The sequence below is a fragment of the Engystomops pustulosus genome, chromosome 3 (assembly GCF_040894005.1).
Source record: "Engystomops pustulosus chromosome 3, aEngPut4.maternal, whole genome shotgun sequence".
NCBI classification, from domain to species: domain Eukaryota; kingdom Metazoa; phylum Chordata; class Amphibia; order Anura; family Leptodactylidae; genus Engystomops; species Engystomops pustulosus.
The window spans coordinates 38,437,786-38,459,452 of NC_092413.1; the positions used below are offsets into that span (position 1 = coordinate 38,437,786).

The window sequence follows — 21,667 nt, forward strand, 5'->3', positions numbered from 1 at the left end:
CAGGGACATTACTGTGACATCACTATGGTGCATCTCCCAGGTACATTAGTGTGACATCACTTAGGTGCATCTCCCAGGTACATTACTGTGACGTCACTATGGTGCATCTCCCTGGTACATTACTGTGACATCACTATGGTGCATCTCCCTGGTACATTACTGTGACATCACTATGGTGCATCTCTCAGGTACATTACTGTGACATCACTATGGTGCATCTCCTAGGTACATTACTGTGACATCACTATATTGCATCTCCCAGGTACATTACTGTGACATCACTATGGCGCATCTCTCAGGTACATTACTGTGACATCGCTATAGTGTATCTCCCAGGGACATTACTGTGACATCACTATGGTGCATCTCTCAGGTACATTACTGTGACATCACTATGGTGCATCTCTTAGTTACATTACTGTGACATCACTATGGTGCATCTCCCAGGGACATTACCGTGACATCACTATAGTGCATCTGTCAGGTACATTACTGTGACATCACTATGGTGCATCTCTCAGGTACATTACTGTGACATCACTATAGTGCATATATCATGCACATTACTGTGACATCACTATGGTGCATCTCCCAGGTACATTACTGTGACATCACTAAGGTGCATCTCTCAGATACATTACTGTGACATCACTATGCAGCATCTCCCATGGACATTACTGTGACATCACTATGGTGCATCTCCCAGGGGCATTACTGTGACATCACTATATTGCATCTCCCAGGTACATTACTGTGACATCACTATGGCGCATCTCTCAGGTACATTACTGTGACATCACTATGGTGTATCTCTCATAAACATTACTGTGACATCACTATGCAGCATCTCCCAGGGACATTACTGTGACATCACTATGGTGCATCTCTCATAAACATTACTGTGACATCACTATGCAGCATCTCCCAGGGACATTACTGTGACATCACTATGGTGCATCTCCCACGTACATTACTGGGACATCGCTTAGGTGCATCTCCCAGGGACATTACTGTGACATCACTATATTGCATCTCCCAGGTACATTACTGTGACATTACTATGGTGCATCTCTCAAGTACATTACTTTGACATAACTATGGTGCATCTCCCAGGCACATTACTGTGACATCACTATGGTGCATCTCCCTCGTACATTACTGTGACATCACTATGGTGCATCTCCCTGGTACATTACTGTGACATCACTTTGGTGCATCTACCTGGTACATTACTGTGACATCACTATGGTGCATCTCCCAGGTACATTACTGTGACATCACTTAGGTGCATCTCCCAGGGACATTACTGATACATTACTATGGTGCATCTCTCAAGTACATTACTTTGACATCACTATGGTACATCTTCCAGGTACATTACTGTGACATCACTGTGGTACATCTTCCAGGTACATTACTGTGACATCACTATGGTACATCTTCCAGGTACATTACTGTGACATCACTATGGTGCATCTCTCAGGTACATTACTGTGACATTACTATGGTGCATCTCTCAGGCACATTACTGTGACATCACTATGGTGCATCTCCCAGGTACATTACTGTGACATCACTATGGTACATCTTCCAGGTACATTACTGTGACATCACTATGGTACATCTTCCAGGTACATTACTGTGACATCACTATGGTGCATCTCTCAGGTACATTACTGTGACATCACTATGGTGCATCTCTAAAGTACATCACTTTGACATCACTATGGTGCAACTCTCAGGTACATTACTGTGACATCACTGTGAAGCATCTCTCAGGTACATTACTGTGACATCACTATGGTGTATCTCCCAGGTACATTACTGTGACATCACTATGCTGCATCTCCCAGGTACATTACTGTGACATCACTATGGTGCTTCTTTCAGATACAGTACTGTGACATCACTATGGTGCATCTCCCAGGTACATTACTGTGACATAACTATGGTTTATCCCCCTTGTACATTACTGTGACATCACTATGGTGCATCTCTCAGTTACATTACTGCAACTTCACTACGTTGCATCTTTCAGGTACATTACTGTGACATCACTATGGTGCATCTCTCAGGGACATTACTGTGACATCACTATGGAGCATCTCTGAGGTACATTACTGTGACATCATCATATTGCATCTCTCAGGTACATTACTGTGACATCACTATGGAGCATCTCCCACGTACATTACTGTGACATCACTATGGTGCATCTCCTAGGTACATTACTGTGACATCACTATGGTGCATCTCCCAGGTACATTACTGTGACATCACTATGGTGAATCTCCCAGGTACATTACTGTGGCATCACTACAGTGCATCTCTCAGGTACATTACTGTGACATCACTATGGTGCATCTCCCAGGTACATTACTGTGACATCACTATAGTGCATCTCTTAGGTACATTACTGTGACATAACTATGGTGCATCTCCTAGGTACATTACTGTGACATCACTATGGTGCATCTCCTAGGTACATTACTGTGACATCACTATGGTGCATCTCTCAGGTACATTACTGTGACATCACTATGGTGCATCTCTCAGGTACATTACTGTGACATCACTATGGTGCATCTCTCAGGTACATTACTGTGACATCACTATAGTGCATCTCCCAGGTACATTACTGTGACATCACTATGGTGCATCTCTCAGGTACATTACTGTGACCTTCTCCTATCTTCAAGCCCCCCTGCCCTTTATACTGCTTCAGCATCTTCCTCCAGTTCCCGAGACTCCTCCTACTGTGCCCCAGCCGCCTCCTGTCCTCTCCCTCCTGTCCCCCAGCGTCGTCCTTCTCCAGCCTCCTCATGTCCTCTATCCTCCTCCTGTCCCCCAGCCTCCTCATGTCCCCAGCCTCCTCATGTCCTCTATCCTCCTCCTGTCCCCCAGCCTCCTCCTGTCCCCAGCCTCCTCCTGTCCTCTATCCTCCTCATGTCCCCCAGCCTCCTCATGTCCTCTATCCTCCTCCTGTCCCCCAGCCTCCTCATGTCCCCAGCCTCCTCATGTTCCCAGCCTCCTCATGTCCTCTATCCTCCTCCTGTCCCCCAGCCTCCTCCTGTCCCCAGCCTCCTCATGTCCTCTATCCTCCTCATGTCCCCCAGCCTCCTCATGTCCTCTGTCCTCCTCCTGTCCCCAGCCTCCTCATGTCCCCCAGCCTCCTCATGTCCCCCAGCCTCCTCATGTCCTCTATCCTCCTCCTGTCCCCCAGCCTCCTCTTGTTCTCTATCCTCCTCCTGTCCCCAGCCTCCTCATGTCTTCTATCCTCCTCCTGTCCCCAGCCTCCTCATGTCCTCTATCCTCCTCTTGTCCCCAGCCTCCTCATGTCCCCCAGCCTCCTCATGTCCTCTATCCTCCTCCTGTCCCCCAGCCTCCTCCTGTCCCCAGCCTCCTCCTGTAGCCTCTTGTCCTCCTCCTGTCCCCCAGCCTCCTCATGTCCTCTATCCTCCTCCTGTCCCCCAGCCTCCTCATGTCCTCTATCCTCCTCCTGTCCCCCAGCCTCCTCATGTCCTCTATCCTCCTCCTGTCCCCAGCCTCCTCATGTCCTCTATCCTCCTCCTGTCCCCAGCCTCCTCATGTCCTCTATCCTCCTCATGTCCCCAGCATCCTCCTGTCCTCTCTCCTCCCCCTGTCCCCCAGCTCCCCCCCAGAAAAAAAACCTCCCCCACCCCTCAAAAAATTAAGGTAGTAATTGTAATGTTATTTTTGTTGTTAATTATGTGAATCACTGTTCATAGAGTAAGGATGCACAAAACAATTTCCTAACGGGATTAATAAACGTCCAGCACCCTCCCCTTGCTAAAGAAATGTCCCATAGCCTCCCATGAGTAATGAAATGTGCAGCAGCTCCCCCTAATTCATCTAATATGCAGCAGCCTCCCCTTATTACTGAAATAACCAGCAGCCTCCCCTCATTCATGAAATATGCAGCAGCCTCCACTCGTCATATTGAAAAAAAAAATCTGTACTTACCCTCCTATCCTCCTCTCCCAGTGCAGCAGCGCAGACAGAGACACGCAGTGGCGCCACATGTACACATCATAGAGGGTGCGCAGGCAGAGTACACACCATGGGGGTCATTTACTAAGGGCCCGATTCGCGTTTTCCCTACGTGTTACCCGAATACTTCCGATTTGCGCCGATTGTACCTGAATTGCCCCGGGATTTTGGCGCATGCGATCGGATTGTGGCGCATCGGCGCCGGCATGCGCGCAACGGAAATCGGGGGGCGTAGCCGAACGAAAACCCGACGTATTCGGAAAAACCGCCGCATTTAAAAACCGAAAATGTGTCGCTTGGGACGCGCTTACCTTCACCTGGTCCAGCTCGGTGTATTCCGGTGCGTTCAGATGATTTTCAGCGCAGCAGCGCCACCTGGTGGCCGGCGGAGGAACTGCCATCATAAATCGCGGCCGGACCCGAATCCAGCGCAGAGAATGCGCCGCTGGATCGCAAATGGGCCGGGTAAGTAAATCTGCCCCCATGTCTCTGCCTGTGCACTCGTGTAATCCATTGTATGTGCTTCTTACATGCATAAAATTGACTTGCTTCCCCTCTGACTGCCCCACAGTCTGGCGGTTACCTGGTCTCACCCCATCATTATGCCCCTGAGTACAGTAAATATTTTGCATAATTAACCCTTAGAGTGTCTCATTATTCACTAGCTCCAGGTACATGTATGTGCCAAGCACCAGAGCAAAGCTTTGGGCAGCTGAAAATAGAATATGACAGTGACTTTTGTTTTGTTTTCAGGAACTAGTAAAACTTCTTACAGTAAACACATTTCTGACCCCCGCCTGACTCTCCCAGCACGGAGGCTCGGCCATTTGTCTTCTGTTTGTGTCTGTGCTGAGTGACGTTCATTTATTCCTTGACGGCCAAGTTATCTGTGAACGAGTTTCCAAGAACCCATATCCCTATGTGACCCCTCCCTGGCAACCTTGTGTTTTGTTTTGCTTTTTCAGCTAGATGATTTGGGATAGTTGTGTGACTGCCATCTCCCTGAATCCAGACCACATAATCTGCCAAGCAAACAAGTGGCTGCGTGTTAACCCTCCGCTTACCAGTAGTTTTTGGTATTAGTGCTGGGTTATCTGTGAATGCTCTGTAATTTAGATGTGATACACTGCTGTACGTCAACTAACAAAATAGATCGAACCTAGCATGTTCAATATAATGGGGGAGGTTTATCAGAAGTGTTTGAGAGCAGAACTGTTCTAGTTGCTCATGATAGCCAATCAGAGCTCAGCTTTCGTTTTCCCACTGCTGTTTATAAAATTATACCTGAGGTCTGATTGGTTGCCATGAACAACTAGAACATTCCTGCACTCAGACACTTTTGATAAACTTCCTCCAATATTTTCCCGATTGATTACATAGCAGGAGGATCTGAGCAGATTGATATATAGTTATCTGAAGAAATAAACACTATGGGGCACATTTGCTAAGGGTCCGTCGTTCGCATTTCTGTTGGGTTTCCAGAATATTTCCTGAATTGCACAGGGGTTTTTTGCGCATCGGTGCCGGCTTGCACGTGACACAAATCAGGGGGGCCTGGCCATCGGAAAACCCGACTGATTCGGACAAACCGCAGAATTTGCAATTCAAATTGTGTCGCAAGATCAGCACTCACATGCACCGGGAAGAAGAAGGTGAACTCCGGCGGACCTCAGCGGGGAAGCGACACATTCAAGAAATCGGGCGCACGATCTTAGTGAATCCCGGCAGCTCCCAATCCTCTTTGGACATTCCGGTAAGTAAACGTGCCCCAATAATTCATTTGCATCTTTACTCATCCTAGGCCTAGGTGTCCAGTGGGTCCTCCTAACGGTATACTTATGTGCAAATAGACAAAAAAAAAACAAAAACAGACAGTTCCCATTTCAGTTATTTCCTTCGTTTTTTGCGTTCAGTGTTTAATCCATGTGCTGTGCTACAATGTGTATTTTTTTCTTGTGGTATAAACCATCTTATAGCTGTGTCAGATTCTCTCTCTGCTCTCCAGGAAACTCACACTGGAAAAACTGACCACAATAGGTAGCATCCTAGTGCTAACGGATTTTTTTTGACCGAGTCATAGATTACAATAGGCGTTTTTTTCCTCACAATTGCATCAAACTAGGGCATATTCTCCTTTTGGTGCATCGCAACGGAGACGCACAGGGTGAAAAATAATTGGATGTGTGAAAACATTCATTGAACAGCTATGTGTCAGAGCTCTGGGCAAATCCAAAATCACACTAGGCTCGAACAAGAAAAACCCTCATGGGCCTAAGTGTAGCCGAGTACTGCTGTGTCCATCTGGCACATCCCTCTTCAGAAACTTCTACCCCATTTTAATGGTTTGTATTTACACTTAAAACCTGCAGCACATATTCACATGCTGTGGGTATACAATCCTAGTTTTCTTGTTATCTGCTATGTACAAACATGTCTCAGATGTCAATATATTTATACATTTTTTGGAGAAACAATAGGGAAGCAGCTTATTGTGCAGGTAATTCCTTCAAAGAGATCTGCTAGGTTTTTTTTTCAATCCTTTGTCCACCTGCAAGATAAGAGGCAGCAAAGCTCCTGGTAGTTCCTTATTCTCATATGTAATGTAGTAGATAGAAACATAGCCATGGGCTGGGCTCTCTGCAGGGGTTGCAAAAGGTTTAGGCCTCTTGCACATTAATGGTTTTTTTTGGCAATGTGATACCTGTACTGTACCATATTAATAAGAGCAGCACATGGCACATTCACTTCAGTGGGCAATATGCTCATATATTTGTACCATGTCATGTACAGTTCTTATGAAGGGGGAGGGGCGAGAAGGTCCCACACCCGGCCAGGGGTAAGACCGGGGTGAGTACAGAGCCGTATTCACACATAGGGGCAGATTTACTTACCCGGCCCATTCGCGATCCAGCGGCGCGTTCTCTGCGGTGGATTCGGGTCTTCCGGCGATTCACTAAGGTAGTTCCTCCGACGTGCACCAGGTGTCGCTGCTGCACTGAAGTTCATCGGAATGCACTGATCTTCACCAAGCCAGGCCGAGTGCAGGTAAGCGTGAGTCCAGCGGCACTTTTTAAAAAAAAAAAAAATTACAGCGTTTTTTCCGGATCCGTCGGGTTTTCGTGTGGCCACGCTTTTTGCGTAAAAACGGGCCAAAAACTGATTCAAAACGCCATGTGTGGCATCACCCTTAGGGCTGCCTGAATCTCCCGGCCCGAATGCTGCTAACCAGAACTGAACTCAGCATGTCAGTTCAGTTCCAGTTTGCAGCGTTCGGGCCGGGCTGACCTAGTTACTGGAGCAGAGCTAGGCCTCTTTCACACAAATGTATACTCACCAGGGCTACAGGCATATACTCTGCACTGGAGAAAGGAGGCATGGAGTACCATGGTACCCGGCCATAGGCTCCTAGATTTTGGATAGATATCGTGTGAAAGGGGCCTTAGGTTACAGCACACAAATGTGTTCATGGGCCACAAACAACAAATTCATGGTTTGTCTGCAAAAACGGTCCTTGTGTCACCTATATATGCAGAACAGAAAAAAAGGCAGAAGGCTAGAAAATGATGTCATGTTCCAATCTCTTGCAGTGTCACATGATTGTGTTACCTAGAAATGAATTCGCAATAATGATGACCCCTGTGTAGAAATTCATATATTTCACCTTCCCATTGACCTCTATGGGAAAGCTGGAGCTGCAAACACAGTCAGGAACAGGGCATGATCTGAAGTCTCTGGACTCCACACAGATATATCATACACGCGCTCATGTGCTGGTCAGTCCCTATTCTGCAGCCTGCAAACTTTCACTTGCGCATGCGCAGGGCAGGAACGCGCCTCTCCGCCGCTGCCCCTGCCCCCCCTCCTTTAGGTTATCTTGGCGTGGAGGCATAAAGCAGGAAATAATGACAATTACTGGCATACAAGTATTAAAAAATCTCTCCCGATGTGAAAAAAAACGGACAGAACACTGACAAAAAGAATGTTACCTGCATAAGGCCATCGTCAACCGCTGCCCAATAGGATTTAGAACTCCTAGAAAACCCCTTTAAGGGTGCGTTCGCACGTTCAGTTTTTCAGATGCAGTTTCTGAAGGTAAAATCAGGTGTGGATCATAATGGGTAAGAAAATATCATTGAGAGAAGCTGCTCCTCCACTTTTTTCACGTCACTCCTGGTTTGGACATCAAAAACTGCATCTGAAAAACTGAACGTGTGAACACACCCTTATACTGCAGCACTGCAGGAAGCAGAAGACTCCCTGACCTGCCGCCATCCACATGTGTGTGACCCTAACCAAAGAAAACCAATAGGACAGACCCTTTTCTCAGACTATATAGGCACCTCGCATAAACGCATCACACTACAATGTGTACACAGCCGTGAGATGCTAGGAGCAATTCTCAGAGCTTTATCTATGCTCCGTGCTCGTCCATTCCTTATGCCATTTTATCTTGCGTCACAGAACAAGCCGCCATGTGTGAACGCAGCTCGCGCAGAGTTCCACGAATTATGATGACATCAGCTAGGACAAGCATTCTGCATTAACCCATGACGCCACGGTGCCCGCAACCAATCAGCGCCGCTTTCTTCTGCCTCAGTAACGCCATGTGATGGGAGTGGGCGGAGGCAGCGCGCTCCGCTATTGGCCCTGGCCTGGAGGTAGGCGGGGCTCCATGCGGCAGGGTAGAGGATGGCTCTGTTACTAGATGCTGTCACTGTTTCCGGTGCTCAGTATACGAGCCGGGGCTGAGCGGCTTCATACCGGTTTGGACCGGTCTTGGCTGTGCTGGGAGGATCAGCAGGTTAGTGTGCGCGGTGCGGATTTGCTGCAGACGTAGTAGCTGCGCTGGTCAGACGGCGCTGTAGTCGGGTGTCTGGCTCCCAGGGTTGGGGAGTCTTATCAGTCACCTTTTTGGGAGTCCCCAGGTGACCTCTTATGATTGCTGTCTAGGAATAACGCGTCATTTTGACTTTTTATTTATGTGTGTTATTTTTTTTTTTATTATTTTTTTTTCCAGGGAAAAGCTGTACATGAGGACAACACAGAAGGGGATCAGCACCATGACCTGCCACGTTACCTTCCAAGTGCGAGGGGCTACAGAGCCAGGTAAGCCCCCCACCTGCTCTGTATATGGGGGTCTCTATGTGTAACCCATGGCACTGGTTCTGAACTGGAATAAGTTTTGGACCAGACACCTGTTCATCAGGTCGGTCCTGTACCTGGCATAGTGCGCTGGTATGGAGTTGGCAAGAGGCAATAAATATCATGATGATCGACAATTGGTTGATTGTTCCATCCTGTTGTGGAAACCCATTGTCCTTGGTGCGTAGCCCATTATATCTGCCACAGAATGTCCTCCTCATCCATCCCAGGAACATGTCTGTTTGTGTAGGATTTTTTCTATTTTTAAAGGTTTTTTTTGTTCCATGTTTTGTTTAATAAATGTTGCTGAATGTTTGGAGTTTCTTATTGAAGCGACTATAACATGTAATCTGCTGTTTTTTGAACTATGTAATGTCTCCCATGGACCCCTATTCCCGTCCCCAGGTGTAAGGGTGATGCCACACATGGCGTTTTGAACCAGTTTTTGGTCCGTTTTTAAGCAGTCTGACCAAAACTGCATGCGTTTTTTAACGGACTGCTTAAAACGGACCAAAAATGGGTTCAAAATGCCACTCAGACATCAAGTAAATAGTTATAGGGACTCCAGGTTTTACACTGTGTAATTAGCAGATCCCTTTAGGTAGGTTATGAAATGTCCTTTTTAGAATATCCTATTTTATGTGAAAGCTCACCTGTTTACCTGTAGAAAAAAAAAATTATCACAAAAATAATGAGAAAAATGTATGAAATGAGTCACTTTTAGATGCAGCAGGAGTGGTGTCACTTCAGAAGCCCCTATCTACAGTACCGAGAACATGTTTTGGGTAACACATTATGGATAAGAATCTAATTTTAGAAAATTGTGATCTACAAATCTAGATCCTTACCTTTTTAATAAAATTTTTTTGTATATGGGTGAATTCTAAAAAGGACGTTTCATCCCCTCCTTGATAGGACATAGTTCTTTTAAAGTTGCAGAAGTGTGATATACCCAAAGTTGGAAACTGTATTGAAGGATCCTGCTGCCAGTCTGAGTCCCAAGGTACCTGCTCCATAGAGAGGGCATTGGGTTTCTCTGCTGGTGGCCATGTTCTGCATCTTCCTCTGTTGCGCTGATCACACAGTTCAGTGTCTTGTCAGGATGAGGTGTGCCGCCCCACAGCTCTTACAGATGAAGATCTTGATCAGTGCTTTCCGACTGGTGGACTGCAACTTTAAGATGTAGATTGGGGAAAAAGTTGTTTTAGGACCTCATGTTCTCCAGACTGAAAGCTTTTCTGTGACTTGAACTCCTGGCATTGTCTACAGTGATTAGAGTTGGTCTCTTCGCTGGGATTTTTTGTCCTCTACTGGGAACAAAATTATAGTTTTGGAAAGTATTTCCGAAGAAAGATAGAGGGGGTATTTATCATATGCTTAGTATGATGTTAACCCTTCTTTTGATCTGGATATATCAAGAAGCTCCAGCCTTCTGATATATCCAACATAGGACAAGGCATTTTGTACGCCAGGTACTAAATTGCATTGTAGCCTGCACCCTCTCCACTGCCTGACACTATCCCCTACACGCCCACTTGGTGTAAGTTGGGAAAACAAGCCTTGATATATCTGCCCCAGAGACTTGTAGATGAAGGTAATCGCCAGGCGTTTAAAGTCACAGAGAATTGTTCAGTCAGAAAAATAGGCCCGTCAGATTATCTTGATTATGGTCCAGAAAACCCCTTTAAATTATACTTGTTAGGTGGCCCCTAATTGTTGTAAAGTACATTGTAAATAAAGTTATATTTAGAAAAAAACACAGTTGAATGTATTTGTATTTATTTGAGCTGAAGTTAAACCTGAAGTTAAACCTAGCAGTGGTCTGGTGTCTACGGACCCCCAGCACTTTCCCTACATGTCACACCATGCCCTGGGGTTGGCAAAGTTTAATAAAGCCGTAGGATGCATTGCTTCTCATATATTTTATACAGTAAATATCTATTTATGTGGCATGTTCTTTATGGATATCCACCTAATTAAACAAAATGAAAGTCTGTATCTTGATTCCCTTAAGCCTTTAGTTTGTTGTTGGAGTTTGAGTCTGAAGCCCTTAGGACCTTCTTTGATCATCATAACCTAAATGCAGGGCTCCTAATCAACTATGAGAAAATATACTTTTTAGGCTATCCTCACACGAACATGTGCAGGTCTTGGTCAGCAAACAAAGGTACCATAGGCCGAGGAGAGTAAAAAGAATTTTGGAACGGGATGTTGACTCGTGTGCATGAGTCCCTAGAAGAGACTGGAGACATGGGCTAGCTGTAGAAAGAACAGTCATGTGATGGCAGCCTTGGGGTACATTCACACAATGTATGTTAGTTCAGGCAAACATACAGCCACTCGCTGCAGAGGATGAGCGGTGCTCACCTCTCTCCATAGAGAAGCGTTTGACCGGCGCCCTAACACGCATGCAGTGCAGTAAGACAAAGTGTGCTCACCGCACAGTGACTGGACGTCAATGGAGACCAATAAGCCTCCGCGTGTCGGTCCCCATTGCGTTCATGTGAATGAGCCCTCAGGCTGAGTTTTCATGGTTATCACAGGGCAGGCATAAAAAAAACTCCAGCTTATATTTTTACTTTTGAACTACAACCTGCTAACTTCCAGTCTTCAGGTGAGGGAGGAGCTCCGTGGGAGTAACACCTGAATAATGAATCTAACTACAGAAATTTTATTTTGAAGTCTGTACCATGGTAATATAGATCTGCAGTAAAGCTGTATATTGATGAAGTTTATATTTACAAAATTATTTATATTTTCTTTAAATACATACAAGGAACAAAAATATATCTTGAGTTAACAGTTCTTTGTGTATCCGCACTTTTTTTGTGCGTTTTGTTTTAGATTGGCACAGTATACACCAAATGTGATTAATTTGATGCCTGTTACTTCTGTTTCGACCTCCTATTGTGGCCTGTATACAGGCTAACTACACCCATGTTTCCAAATTGAAGCCAGTGTTATACAATTACAGCTACATTTGGAAACAAATTTGTTTTACAATGTTTCAAAAACTTGTGGTTTGCAACTTTATCAGAATTCTGGATTGGATTGTAGGGCTTTATACCATCCTACCCATCATTAAATATAGTAAAGGGACTCTTTCAGGCAGTACACTACTCTCCTCGCCTTATTTTTAAACAGATAATCAAGTGAGATTTCACATAAATGAGTGAATTCATTCCTCAATACCTGAGGAAGCTGGTAGTTTAATGGGGCAAAATGAGTCCCTTAAAGGGAATAGATTAATCGGATATTATCCTGAATGAATATTTGCAACTCCTCCATGGACAAGCAGTAAATCATACATAGTAGATCTTGTGTAAATCTTCACGTTTTCAAGCTGAAGCGCTAGCGAAAGTTATGCACTGATGTGATTCATACTAACCCCTGACATCATACGTTCTGCCATGAACTGGCTGGAAGGATGAGCTCCAGCAGACAAGTGATGTGATCAGCACTGACAAATCCTGGAGTAAAAGAACAGTACGGTATAGTCACAGATCTCAGCTGTCGGAAATGGTTACAGAGTGTTCCCTGTGAATATGAGGCTGCTGCAATATTTATGATGATATTGACATAAAAGTACTGAAAATAGTTACAGATGAGGCGGGTCATGACTTCCCAGCGCATCGCTCTGAGCGGGCATTATGGTTTTGTATCTGTAGCAGTGAGCTAGATCACATCCAAAAGACAGTTCCTGATACATATTAGCCCACATTTACTAGTAGTGGTGTAATGAAGAGATGAGTTTGTTGCAAATTTATCAAAAAGGTGATGACAGATAGATAGTCTTGCCAATTGGGTAATGTATAAGTGTCCTGTGGTATTAAACCATTGTAATCCACACAGATGAGGACAATAGGAGGAACATGGGACTCTAGCAGTCTAGCACTTAATGATCCAACACCCTGTCATGTAAATTAGGGACACCCCATGTGATGAAGGAGTAGGTATATTATCCAATGACTTATTGGTGTGAGGACATTTAGGTCTTGTGCACCTATCTTCTGGTGGACAAACCCTAAAATCTCAATTATTATCGAACTGCCAGTAATTGCTTGTATTTTCCCCTTTATGCAGCCACCCTGTCAAGTGGGCGTGAATGTAGTGTGGCAAAGTGGGCTGATGCGGGGTAGGAATGCACTTGTTATGGTCTGTAAACTTTTATGACTCCATTTTCACAGGTTATGGCATGTCCACCCGCTGAATATGTCTGAAGGTCAGATCTTCTTAATATATCCAGGGAGGGGATTTCATCATACGCCAAAGTTTGATAAATGTCCCCCTAGGAGTCTGTATTGCCTTTCCATTGTGCGGCGTTCATGCTGTGTACTAGACATCTTAAAGACAGCCTGTCAGAGCGATTTGGGACATTAAGCCACCCAGCGGTCCTTATAGACCAATAGTTTAAGGTCTCAAATTGCCTTATATTTGGGCAATAGGCTGTGGCTTTTATTTAAAAAAAAAAAAAAGACGCCTTTCTACCATAAGTACCTGTAGTTGATTTATTGTCCCTAATATCTGACTGGTTCCCTTTAAGGTAACCTGTTTATATTTCCTTTGAGGTGGCAACAGAGATTAGACCACTCATGGTCAGGACCTGGCAACTTAATGTTTATGACTGGCTTTATTAAGTTTCCATTCCCGCTTCGCCAGTATGTTAGGTTAACTACTAATGAGTGTGACAAACCTGTCTGTCGTACATCCCATAACAAATTTTATTTAATATTCCATTAAAAATTCCCGTCAAGTGCGGACAGACTTATTAGTTATTGTATCTGGCCTCCTGACATGTTGTTATGGACGGGAACAAGTCGAGGTCTAATCTTCTAAATCTATGAGAAAATGAGCCGAAGTAATGTGACTGTTGTTCTTGTTTTAACCAGCGGGGCTTCTTTGTTAAAGTCAAGAGACTAATTCAGGGTTTGTGTAATAATGTCCTTGGACCAAAATGTCCTTCGGATAATGTCGAAATAAAAGCTGATGCAGTAACTCTTACAAGACCACAAGTCTTTGTATAAGATAAAGTTTCTTCATAAGCTTATAAGAAGCTCTATCAAAATTCTGACATGTTGCAGAATATGTGAGGCTCTGGAGGATTTACATTAATGGGTTGGAAATAGTAGGGGAGATGTATTAATGTGTTGGGTCTTTATACCAGTGCAGAGTAGAACTAGACTGTTCTTTCTGCTCCAGATTATTCCCTGTGTTTGATGCTGGATGATAATCAGGGACACTTGCTCATAGATCCAGACCAGGTGACTGTGATAATCTTATATTTGTTATTCATGACTCCCTTCCTTCTGAAGGGCTCGTGATGGGTTAGCAGCAGAAAACTAAACCTATCCAATCCCGATGTTCTGGTTCCGCTATGCTTCCCTCCATTCTCCCATTCGGCTGTGTTTTCTCGCGTGCCAAATTGAGCCAAACCTTCTCATATATATTTAGGGTGATAGCAAGCGATTTCTGGTAGTCAGTGCAATATCCTCCATGTCCAGATTTATAGGACTTAAATTTTATTAAGATTTTTGGTCCACTTTTTTTTTTTTTTTCTGTACATTACTTGTACAAGGTCACTTAACAGGACACGCGCTAGTTCTGCCATGCAAAGTCAGCCATAGATATATTTAACCAGTGCTATTTTATTCTTGTAAACAAGTGCTGATCATGTGTGGAACATGCAGCCTAACCTGATCTGCTGGACCCATTGAACGTGGTTAACCTCTGCTGGTATAGAAAGCATCAGTGAGACTGTTAACTTTATGCTGGTAGCAGAGAAAGCGGATGGTGACGTCCCCATATCCTCTTCCTCAGATGAACAAGACATGGTGTTCTTTATTCGGAGTGATCCAGCTCTTGCCTTCTGAGGTTGGATGCCACTTTTAGTGTTTTATCTTTTCCTAGTATCTTTGTGAGCCAGCAGTTGTCTGCACAGTGGTCCCTCATTTTTATACTCCAGGGTGGGTACCAAGCCTTTGTCCCCATTGAAATACTAGCCCCCTCAGTAGTTCACAGAACCGAAACCCTGATGTGATCTGAAAGATGAGATTTGTATCTTCAATATGTACTGTAGAACCAAAGATAGGTTTTCTCTGCTTGTCTTCACATGACTTTGGAGAAGAACTCCCATTTCCATCTCACCAGCTGTGTCCTTTTATAGATGCTAAAGTGACTTGTATTGCTGAGAAGAGGATCATCATGTCTGACTGTTTTATTGGATTGGCTTTTTAACAGGGGTCGGCTGTAGACACCAAGAAGATTTGTTTTGGAATAGCCAAGTCTACATTCATACTCCAAGGAGAGGTTGTGCCATGATGTGAATAGGTCTGTGCATGCCACGCATCCTAGAAATAGTGATGAGACGACACATTTGCAAGGAGCGAAGGGCTCATATTTCTTCCTGATGTTTTACGTATCTTAGTTGCATGTAGGGAAACATTATAGGGAACCTGTCAGCAGAAATTGAACTGGTTAATTACATCTAGTATGTTGTCAAGCAACATAGCACATTTCTGTTCTCGTCTCATAAAAATGGCCCAGTGCGGTGGCGTCGTCCAGAATGTGCACTTTGAAGTGAGTTGGAAAATGGTTGTGTAAAATCGAGGAGGCAGAGAGTGCTGAAGTCAAGCTCTCCCTACCTGATGTATGAAGATAACAAAACAATGATTCCCGGCGATGAACCTTGCGACGGGAAATGGCGCCCGAATATCGGAATCCCCACTTTTTCACCATTTTGATCACATTGTCATACAAATGTTACAATGGTATCAATGAAAATCTCCTCACATTCTGTAAACAATGACGCCTTACGCCGTACATTGAAGTATAAAAAAAAAAAAGTTATGGACATGCAAAGTAAATGGCTTTGTAAATGGAAATTTAAAAAAAGATATACTGTATATAAAATAATATATACTAAAAAACAGAAATGTGAAAAACCCTGATCCTGAATGGAAAATTCTATCTCTGTGTAAGTTGACTCTTGAAAATGTGTGGTGTGTAGAAATCAAGGAGAATCTTAAGGGTTCTGTTACCACTTCTGACATAGGTGTGTACTAGAGATGAGCGAGTATACTGCTCGGTCGAGTATTAGCATACTCGGACCGGCTCGTTACTCGGACGAGTATCTCGCCGGCTCGAGATCGAGCAGTAAATTAATAAAATAAATTGAATAAAAGTATTTTTATTGTAAAAAAAAAATATTACACATGTTTCCATATGTTTTACTTGTAAGAACACATTGAAATAACACTATTCTTCACTTTCCAGGTGTTCGCGCGTGTCTCCCGCTAATTTAGGAGATGTTCGGAACATCTGGAATGTGAAGAATATTGTTCTTTCAATGTGTTCTGCACTTAAATGGTCCTGTATTCACTGTTTTTAATGTTTTAATTCTATTCTTCACTTTGCAGCTGTGCGCGCGTATCTCCGAACCTATCGGGAGACACGCGCGCACACCTGCAATGTGAAGAATAGAATTAAAACAATAAAAACAGTGAATACAGGAGCATTTAAGTGCAGAACACATTGAAAGAACACTATTCTTCACATTCCAAATGTTCGTGCACATCTCCTAACTTAGCGGGAGACACGCGCGAACACCTGCAAAGTGAAGAATAGTGTTATTTCAATGTGTTCTTACAGGTAAAACATCTGCAAACATCTGGAATTTTTTTTTTTTTGCACTGTTCTTTTACTGTTCAGTTTTATTAAAAAAATGCTCAGGTCTCCCATTGACTTCAATGGGGCTCGTTATTCGAGACGAGCACTCGAGCATCTGGAAAAGTTCGTCTCGAATAACGAGCACCCGAGCATTTTAGTGCTCGCTCATCTCTAGTGTGTACACTATACATGGAATACATATAATTCAGATACAGCCCCCTGTATAACTAGATTGGAAGAGTTTGCCCATGCAGTGAAGTTCTGTCTCTAGGGCAGTGTACTTTTCTCGCTGTGTATTTTAGCCTTGCAGGGAGCGATAACATGGAGGAGCTAAGTCATCATTTTCCCTTAATTCTGACACACTGTGATGAGCAAAAGCTGCTATGTGAATTCGTTAACCTCAATATTACTTTTCACACATGATTTTACCACATTTTCTGGATTGAAAAATCCTGAGGTAAAATTCCTCTCATGTTGAAAGCAATAGGAGGCCACTGCTTTATTTCTTATATTTCTGGATTAGGCTGTTCTGAATAAAGGACATATTGGTCAAAATCCTGACAGAAAATAACAATACCTCAGTTTACTGGCATGTCAATGTTCACATTTATGTACAGGTAGTCCCCGGGTTACGTACAAGATAGGTTCTGGAGGTTTCTTTTTAAGTCGAATTTGTATGCAAGTCGGAACTGTATACTTTATAATTGTAACCCTAGAGAAAAATTTTTCGGTCTCTGTGACAATTGGATTTTAAAAAAGTTGGATTGTCATAAGAACCAGGATTAACAATAAATCTTCATTACAGACACCTGTGATAACTGTTATAGATGTTTATTGTACCCGAGGACTAAAGTACGGTAAATTACCAATTGCCAGAGGTCATTTTGTAACTAGGGGTTATATGTAGGTCGGGTGTTCTTAAGTAGGGGACCGCCTGTATATTCTTTTCAGTCGGGCCTCAGTTGCTTTTTGATGTCCACAATAGCGTATAACGGTACCTGACTAAAATGATCCATGGCGGCATTGGAGGGAAAAAGCACCAAACTTCATTCAGATCGAGATTTTTTTTTATAACAATTTGAACAGAATTTTATTCTCCTGAGAGTATCCCTGTCGGACACATGGTAGTTTACCTCTAGATGACCTTGCACTTTTTATTTTCAACATGAGCGGAATCTTCCCTCAGATTTTCTGTGGTAAAAGTCATGTGTGAAAATTTACATTTTTCACACTAGTGTGTTTTTTGTTTTTTTGTTTTTTTCTTCTCCCCGATGATCCATCCATCCATATTCTCTACTCAGGACTACCCTTGACAGACTTGACGGTGAGCATTGCATTTTTGCCTCAGCCAAATCAATTATTTTGCTGGGACAAAAACTATATAAAACTACACGCAGGTGAAGCTGTTTTTTTCTGTATGAGATCTGTTTTTCACACATTGACTTCAATGGACCCATACCCGAAGCAGGGCCCATTCCTTTCAGTGTTTGCTGCTCTGGCTTTCCCAAGTGGCTGTCATCCATTTTTCCTCCATATTTGCTGAACAATTGCTAGGTAATGCAATCAAGTGACCCTTCAAGGGGGTTAGGACGAGCTAGTGACCTCATTTGCCAGCCACATTTTTACGGACTTCGGCTCAGCAACAGATTGTGATGACACATGGTCCACCTCCATGTGCATGGAACCTAGCCGTGATTGAGAAACGGTCTGATAAACTTGTGGTCTTGTATATGTTTGTGCTGTTACAGTAAGGTCAGTTTGCTGGACACATGCACACCCCAATTGCTAACATGCACCCTATTACATGATGGCACAGAGGGGAGAAGCTTTGGTTACAGAGCAAGTACAAGTAACTAAAAACGCTACAACTGTGACCGCTACTAATGTCAAGGGCACCGCGACATCTAGAACAGGGTTACATGACATTTCTGTGCACCCTGTCCCTAAATATCCATGCACTGTGTTTATTAGATTATGTCTGAGAATATATGCCAGAATATCCAGGATTTATGGCCTGGATTAGGCAAAATACATTAGTTAGAACTAAGGTTATATATTTTAAACATAAGTATATATACACTGTTTTGTGTGCATGGTTTCTGTATAGTTTACCATCTAATGTGGATATGGCCTTACTTGCTATGACTGGAGAACCCCTTTAATAACTCCTCTTTACAGTTTCATAACCTCCGAGTGGGACCTTGGCTTCTTGGCTTCTCCTCGGCTGTCTTGTAGAGACTGTATGAAATAACATGTTGTTACGGGATTACCCCTTTTAAGTGCCCTCATTTCTTTCAGTGTATTTCCATACAGCGGCTATACTGTGAGTGGGCCTGACTTCCATGTGTAGCCTCGTTCCCCCAGACACTATCTGCTCAGTCATTGCTATTATCTTAGTGTCTGCAGCTTGATTATTATAGTCTCTTCTTGGGTAAACGTCAATGTCATCAGTTTAAGAGCACTAAAGTTCCTAGAACTGCATTCCTTCCCACGATAAGGACTTCGAGGATCTGGCACATTTTAATGCTGAATCTGTAGGATTGTGGATTTAGTCCTTTTACATTCACTTTGGTTTGGTTTTATTTCCCAGATGTTATCTTTTAGGTTTATCCTAAACAATTTTTGCTCTGCTTACAGTGGAGCAAACTTATTTTGTTACTTTGTTTTTGTTGCTTGTTATTACATAAGCGGTAATTCTGAGAAATGAGCTGCGGCTGGGCTCGAGCTTGTTCTCCTGTGACTCAGCCTTCTGCATGCCAAGTACAGACACCTCAAATAACCTAATGAGCCGCACTAAATAACACTGTATAAAGAGAAGGGAATGGGGTCACTGAAATGCTGTGTAATGACTGTATTCGTAATGATGAACAACCCTAATTATACCCACATTTTTACCTGATATGTTTTGTGTAGACCTTTTAGAACCAGGTTTTTTTTTTTTTTTTTGTCCCCAATTTGTTTGGCAAGGAAGATGTTTTGTGAAACTGCTCCAAAGAATGGGAGCGGCTGGCAACTCCCTCAGGATTTTCTTAGAATATCAACAAACCCTTTTACCTAAAGGCAGGTTCTCTTATGTGAAAATGACAAGCAGTAAAAAAAAATATATAATTAAAGGAAACCTAACACTACAGATGTACCTATTAAAGTAGATCCGGTGGTAGGTGCAAGGATAGCCCTTTTTAGGGCTAATACTTTACTCCCCTCTATCCTTTCTTATCTTTAATATGGGTAATATGCAAATTTTCTAAAGAGGCTACTGGGGCGTGGAGTAGCTGGAGCTGAGGCTACATGGCACGGCTACTCCATGCCCCAGTAGCCTGTGTGAGCCTTCTACCCAGACATCTTCAGGGTAGCTCCAGATTTGGACCCGAGATCGTGTAGCCACTGGCTCATGTTCTGCGCATGCACAGAACTTCGGCTTCGTGGACGAGTGTGTGCAGCTCCTTGTAGCTGCGCGCTGAAGGAAGCACATGGAGGAGCCATTACACCATTATACCTCACATCATTATACAGGCTGTTAGTCAAGCACTGGGGGTGTGGCTGTACCTCCCACTCCATTATCATATTCATCTCACAAGTCATGTGCATACAGCTTTAGGACCTCATTGCTTAAGTTTACAGGCATGTAGAGGGACAATGACCAGATAGAGGCAATGAAAATATATTTAATTTAGGGGGTTAATTTGCCTGACGGGTTCTCTTTAAGAACAAACCTACAGCACCTATACTGTACATAACCCGGAGACTGCCTGTAATTATTATCTCCTGTAGAGTTTGCATTGTCTCTATTGAACACTGGCACATTTTGGGTATTAGGGCTGTAAATGTGAAGACTATTTCCTCCTGTTTTTCAGATGAAGTCATCGCACTTTGTGGGAGCAGCGATCTTTTAGGTGCCTGGAAACCCCAGAATGCTATTATTCTACAACCTGATGCTGATGATTGGTAAGTAACTGTTCACCCATGCTAAAGACTAATGTACTTAATCGTTTATAAAGTTTTCAGAGATGCGATGCTACAACACATGTCATGGTCCATTTACCATGTGATTCATGTTATCTTCTTCCACTTTAACTTCCAAATCAATAGAAACCACAATACTATGATATCATGCGTATAAATCTCGCACCCTGTACAATGTGTGGCATGTTGTTGGATGCATAACTCCTTCTACTGTTTATGGTGGCCAAACTGTTATGGATTGACAGTCATGGTTAAAGAGGTTTTCTGGCTTTATATATCTATTAAACTTATCCCTAATAGGTTAGATCACTTTTGTTTTGTCCTCCTAATCTTCTCTTAGATCCCCCACCATTCTGCACTTCTGTATATCCCCAACATGGGGAGAATTGTCATTGCTGCAAGCCATCAATGGACCAGGAAATGCAGAATGTTTGCGGATCTGTGCCATGAGTATGGATTTATTATTTATTTTTTTTCCAATTTCACCGAAAGGGACTGGACATGTAAAGAAAATCTACAATGGGGAATCTACTGTACTTTTGGAAAGATTCCCCATGTTAGATACCCCTTCCCTGGCGCTGCTGCATTCCGTTTTTCACAAATTTTTGGATGCAGTTGCTGTAAAAATAAAGTTTAATCCTTAAATATGCAAATTAAGTTCAGAAGCTACTGTGGGCGTGGAGTCGCCTCAGACAGTTCCGGGGGCAAAGGCTACTACGGACTTCCAGTAGTCACTACTTCTGGTGTGTCTACTGCTGTTCCGCAGAGATCGATTTTTGCCCGAGGTGAACGGGCAGGAGTGCGTACAGTCGAGTCTGTAGTATCTACTGGGGGCATGGAGTTGCCTCAGGGGTTCAGATGCTGCAGGGACGCTAAAAAAGGATCC

The 21,667-nt window shown here is 43.5% G+C and overlaps 1 protein-coding gene across 6 annotated transcripts in view; it reads left to right on the plus strand.

The window, feature by feature from the left end:
* The first annotated feature begins 8,563 nt into the window (after positions 1 to 8,563).
* The window catches only part of GPCPD1 (glycerophosphocholine phosphodiesterase 1), a 46,265-nt gene continuing 33,161 nt past the window's right edge, over positions 8,564 to 21,667 (plus strand). For 4 of the 6 annotated variants that reach the window (XM_072140507.1, XM_072140510.1, XM_072140509.1 and 1 more), the window contains exons 1-3: positions 8,676 to 8,812; positions 9,029 to 9,117; positions 20,673 to 20,763. In XM_072140507.1, the coding sequence (XP_071996608.1) occupies positions 9,042 to 9,117; positions 20,673 to 20,763 (167 nt within the window). In that variant the 5' untranslated portion in view covers positions 8,676 to 8,812; positions 9,029 to 9,041. The other 2 variants (XM_072140512.1, XM_072140508.1) reach the window with 2 other exon arrangements.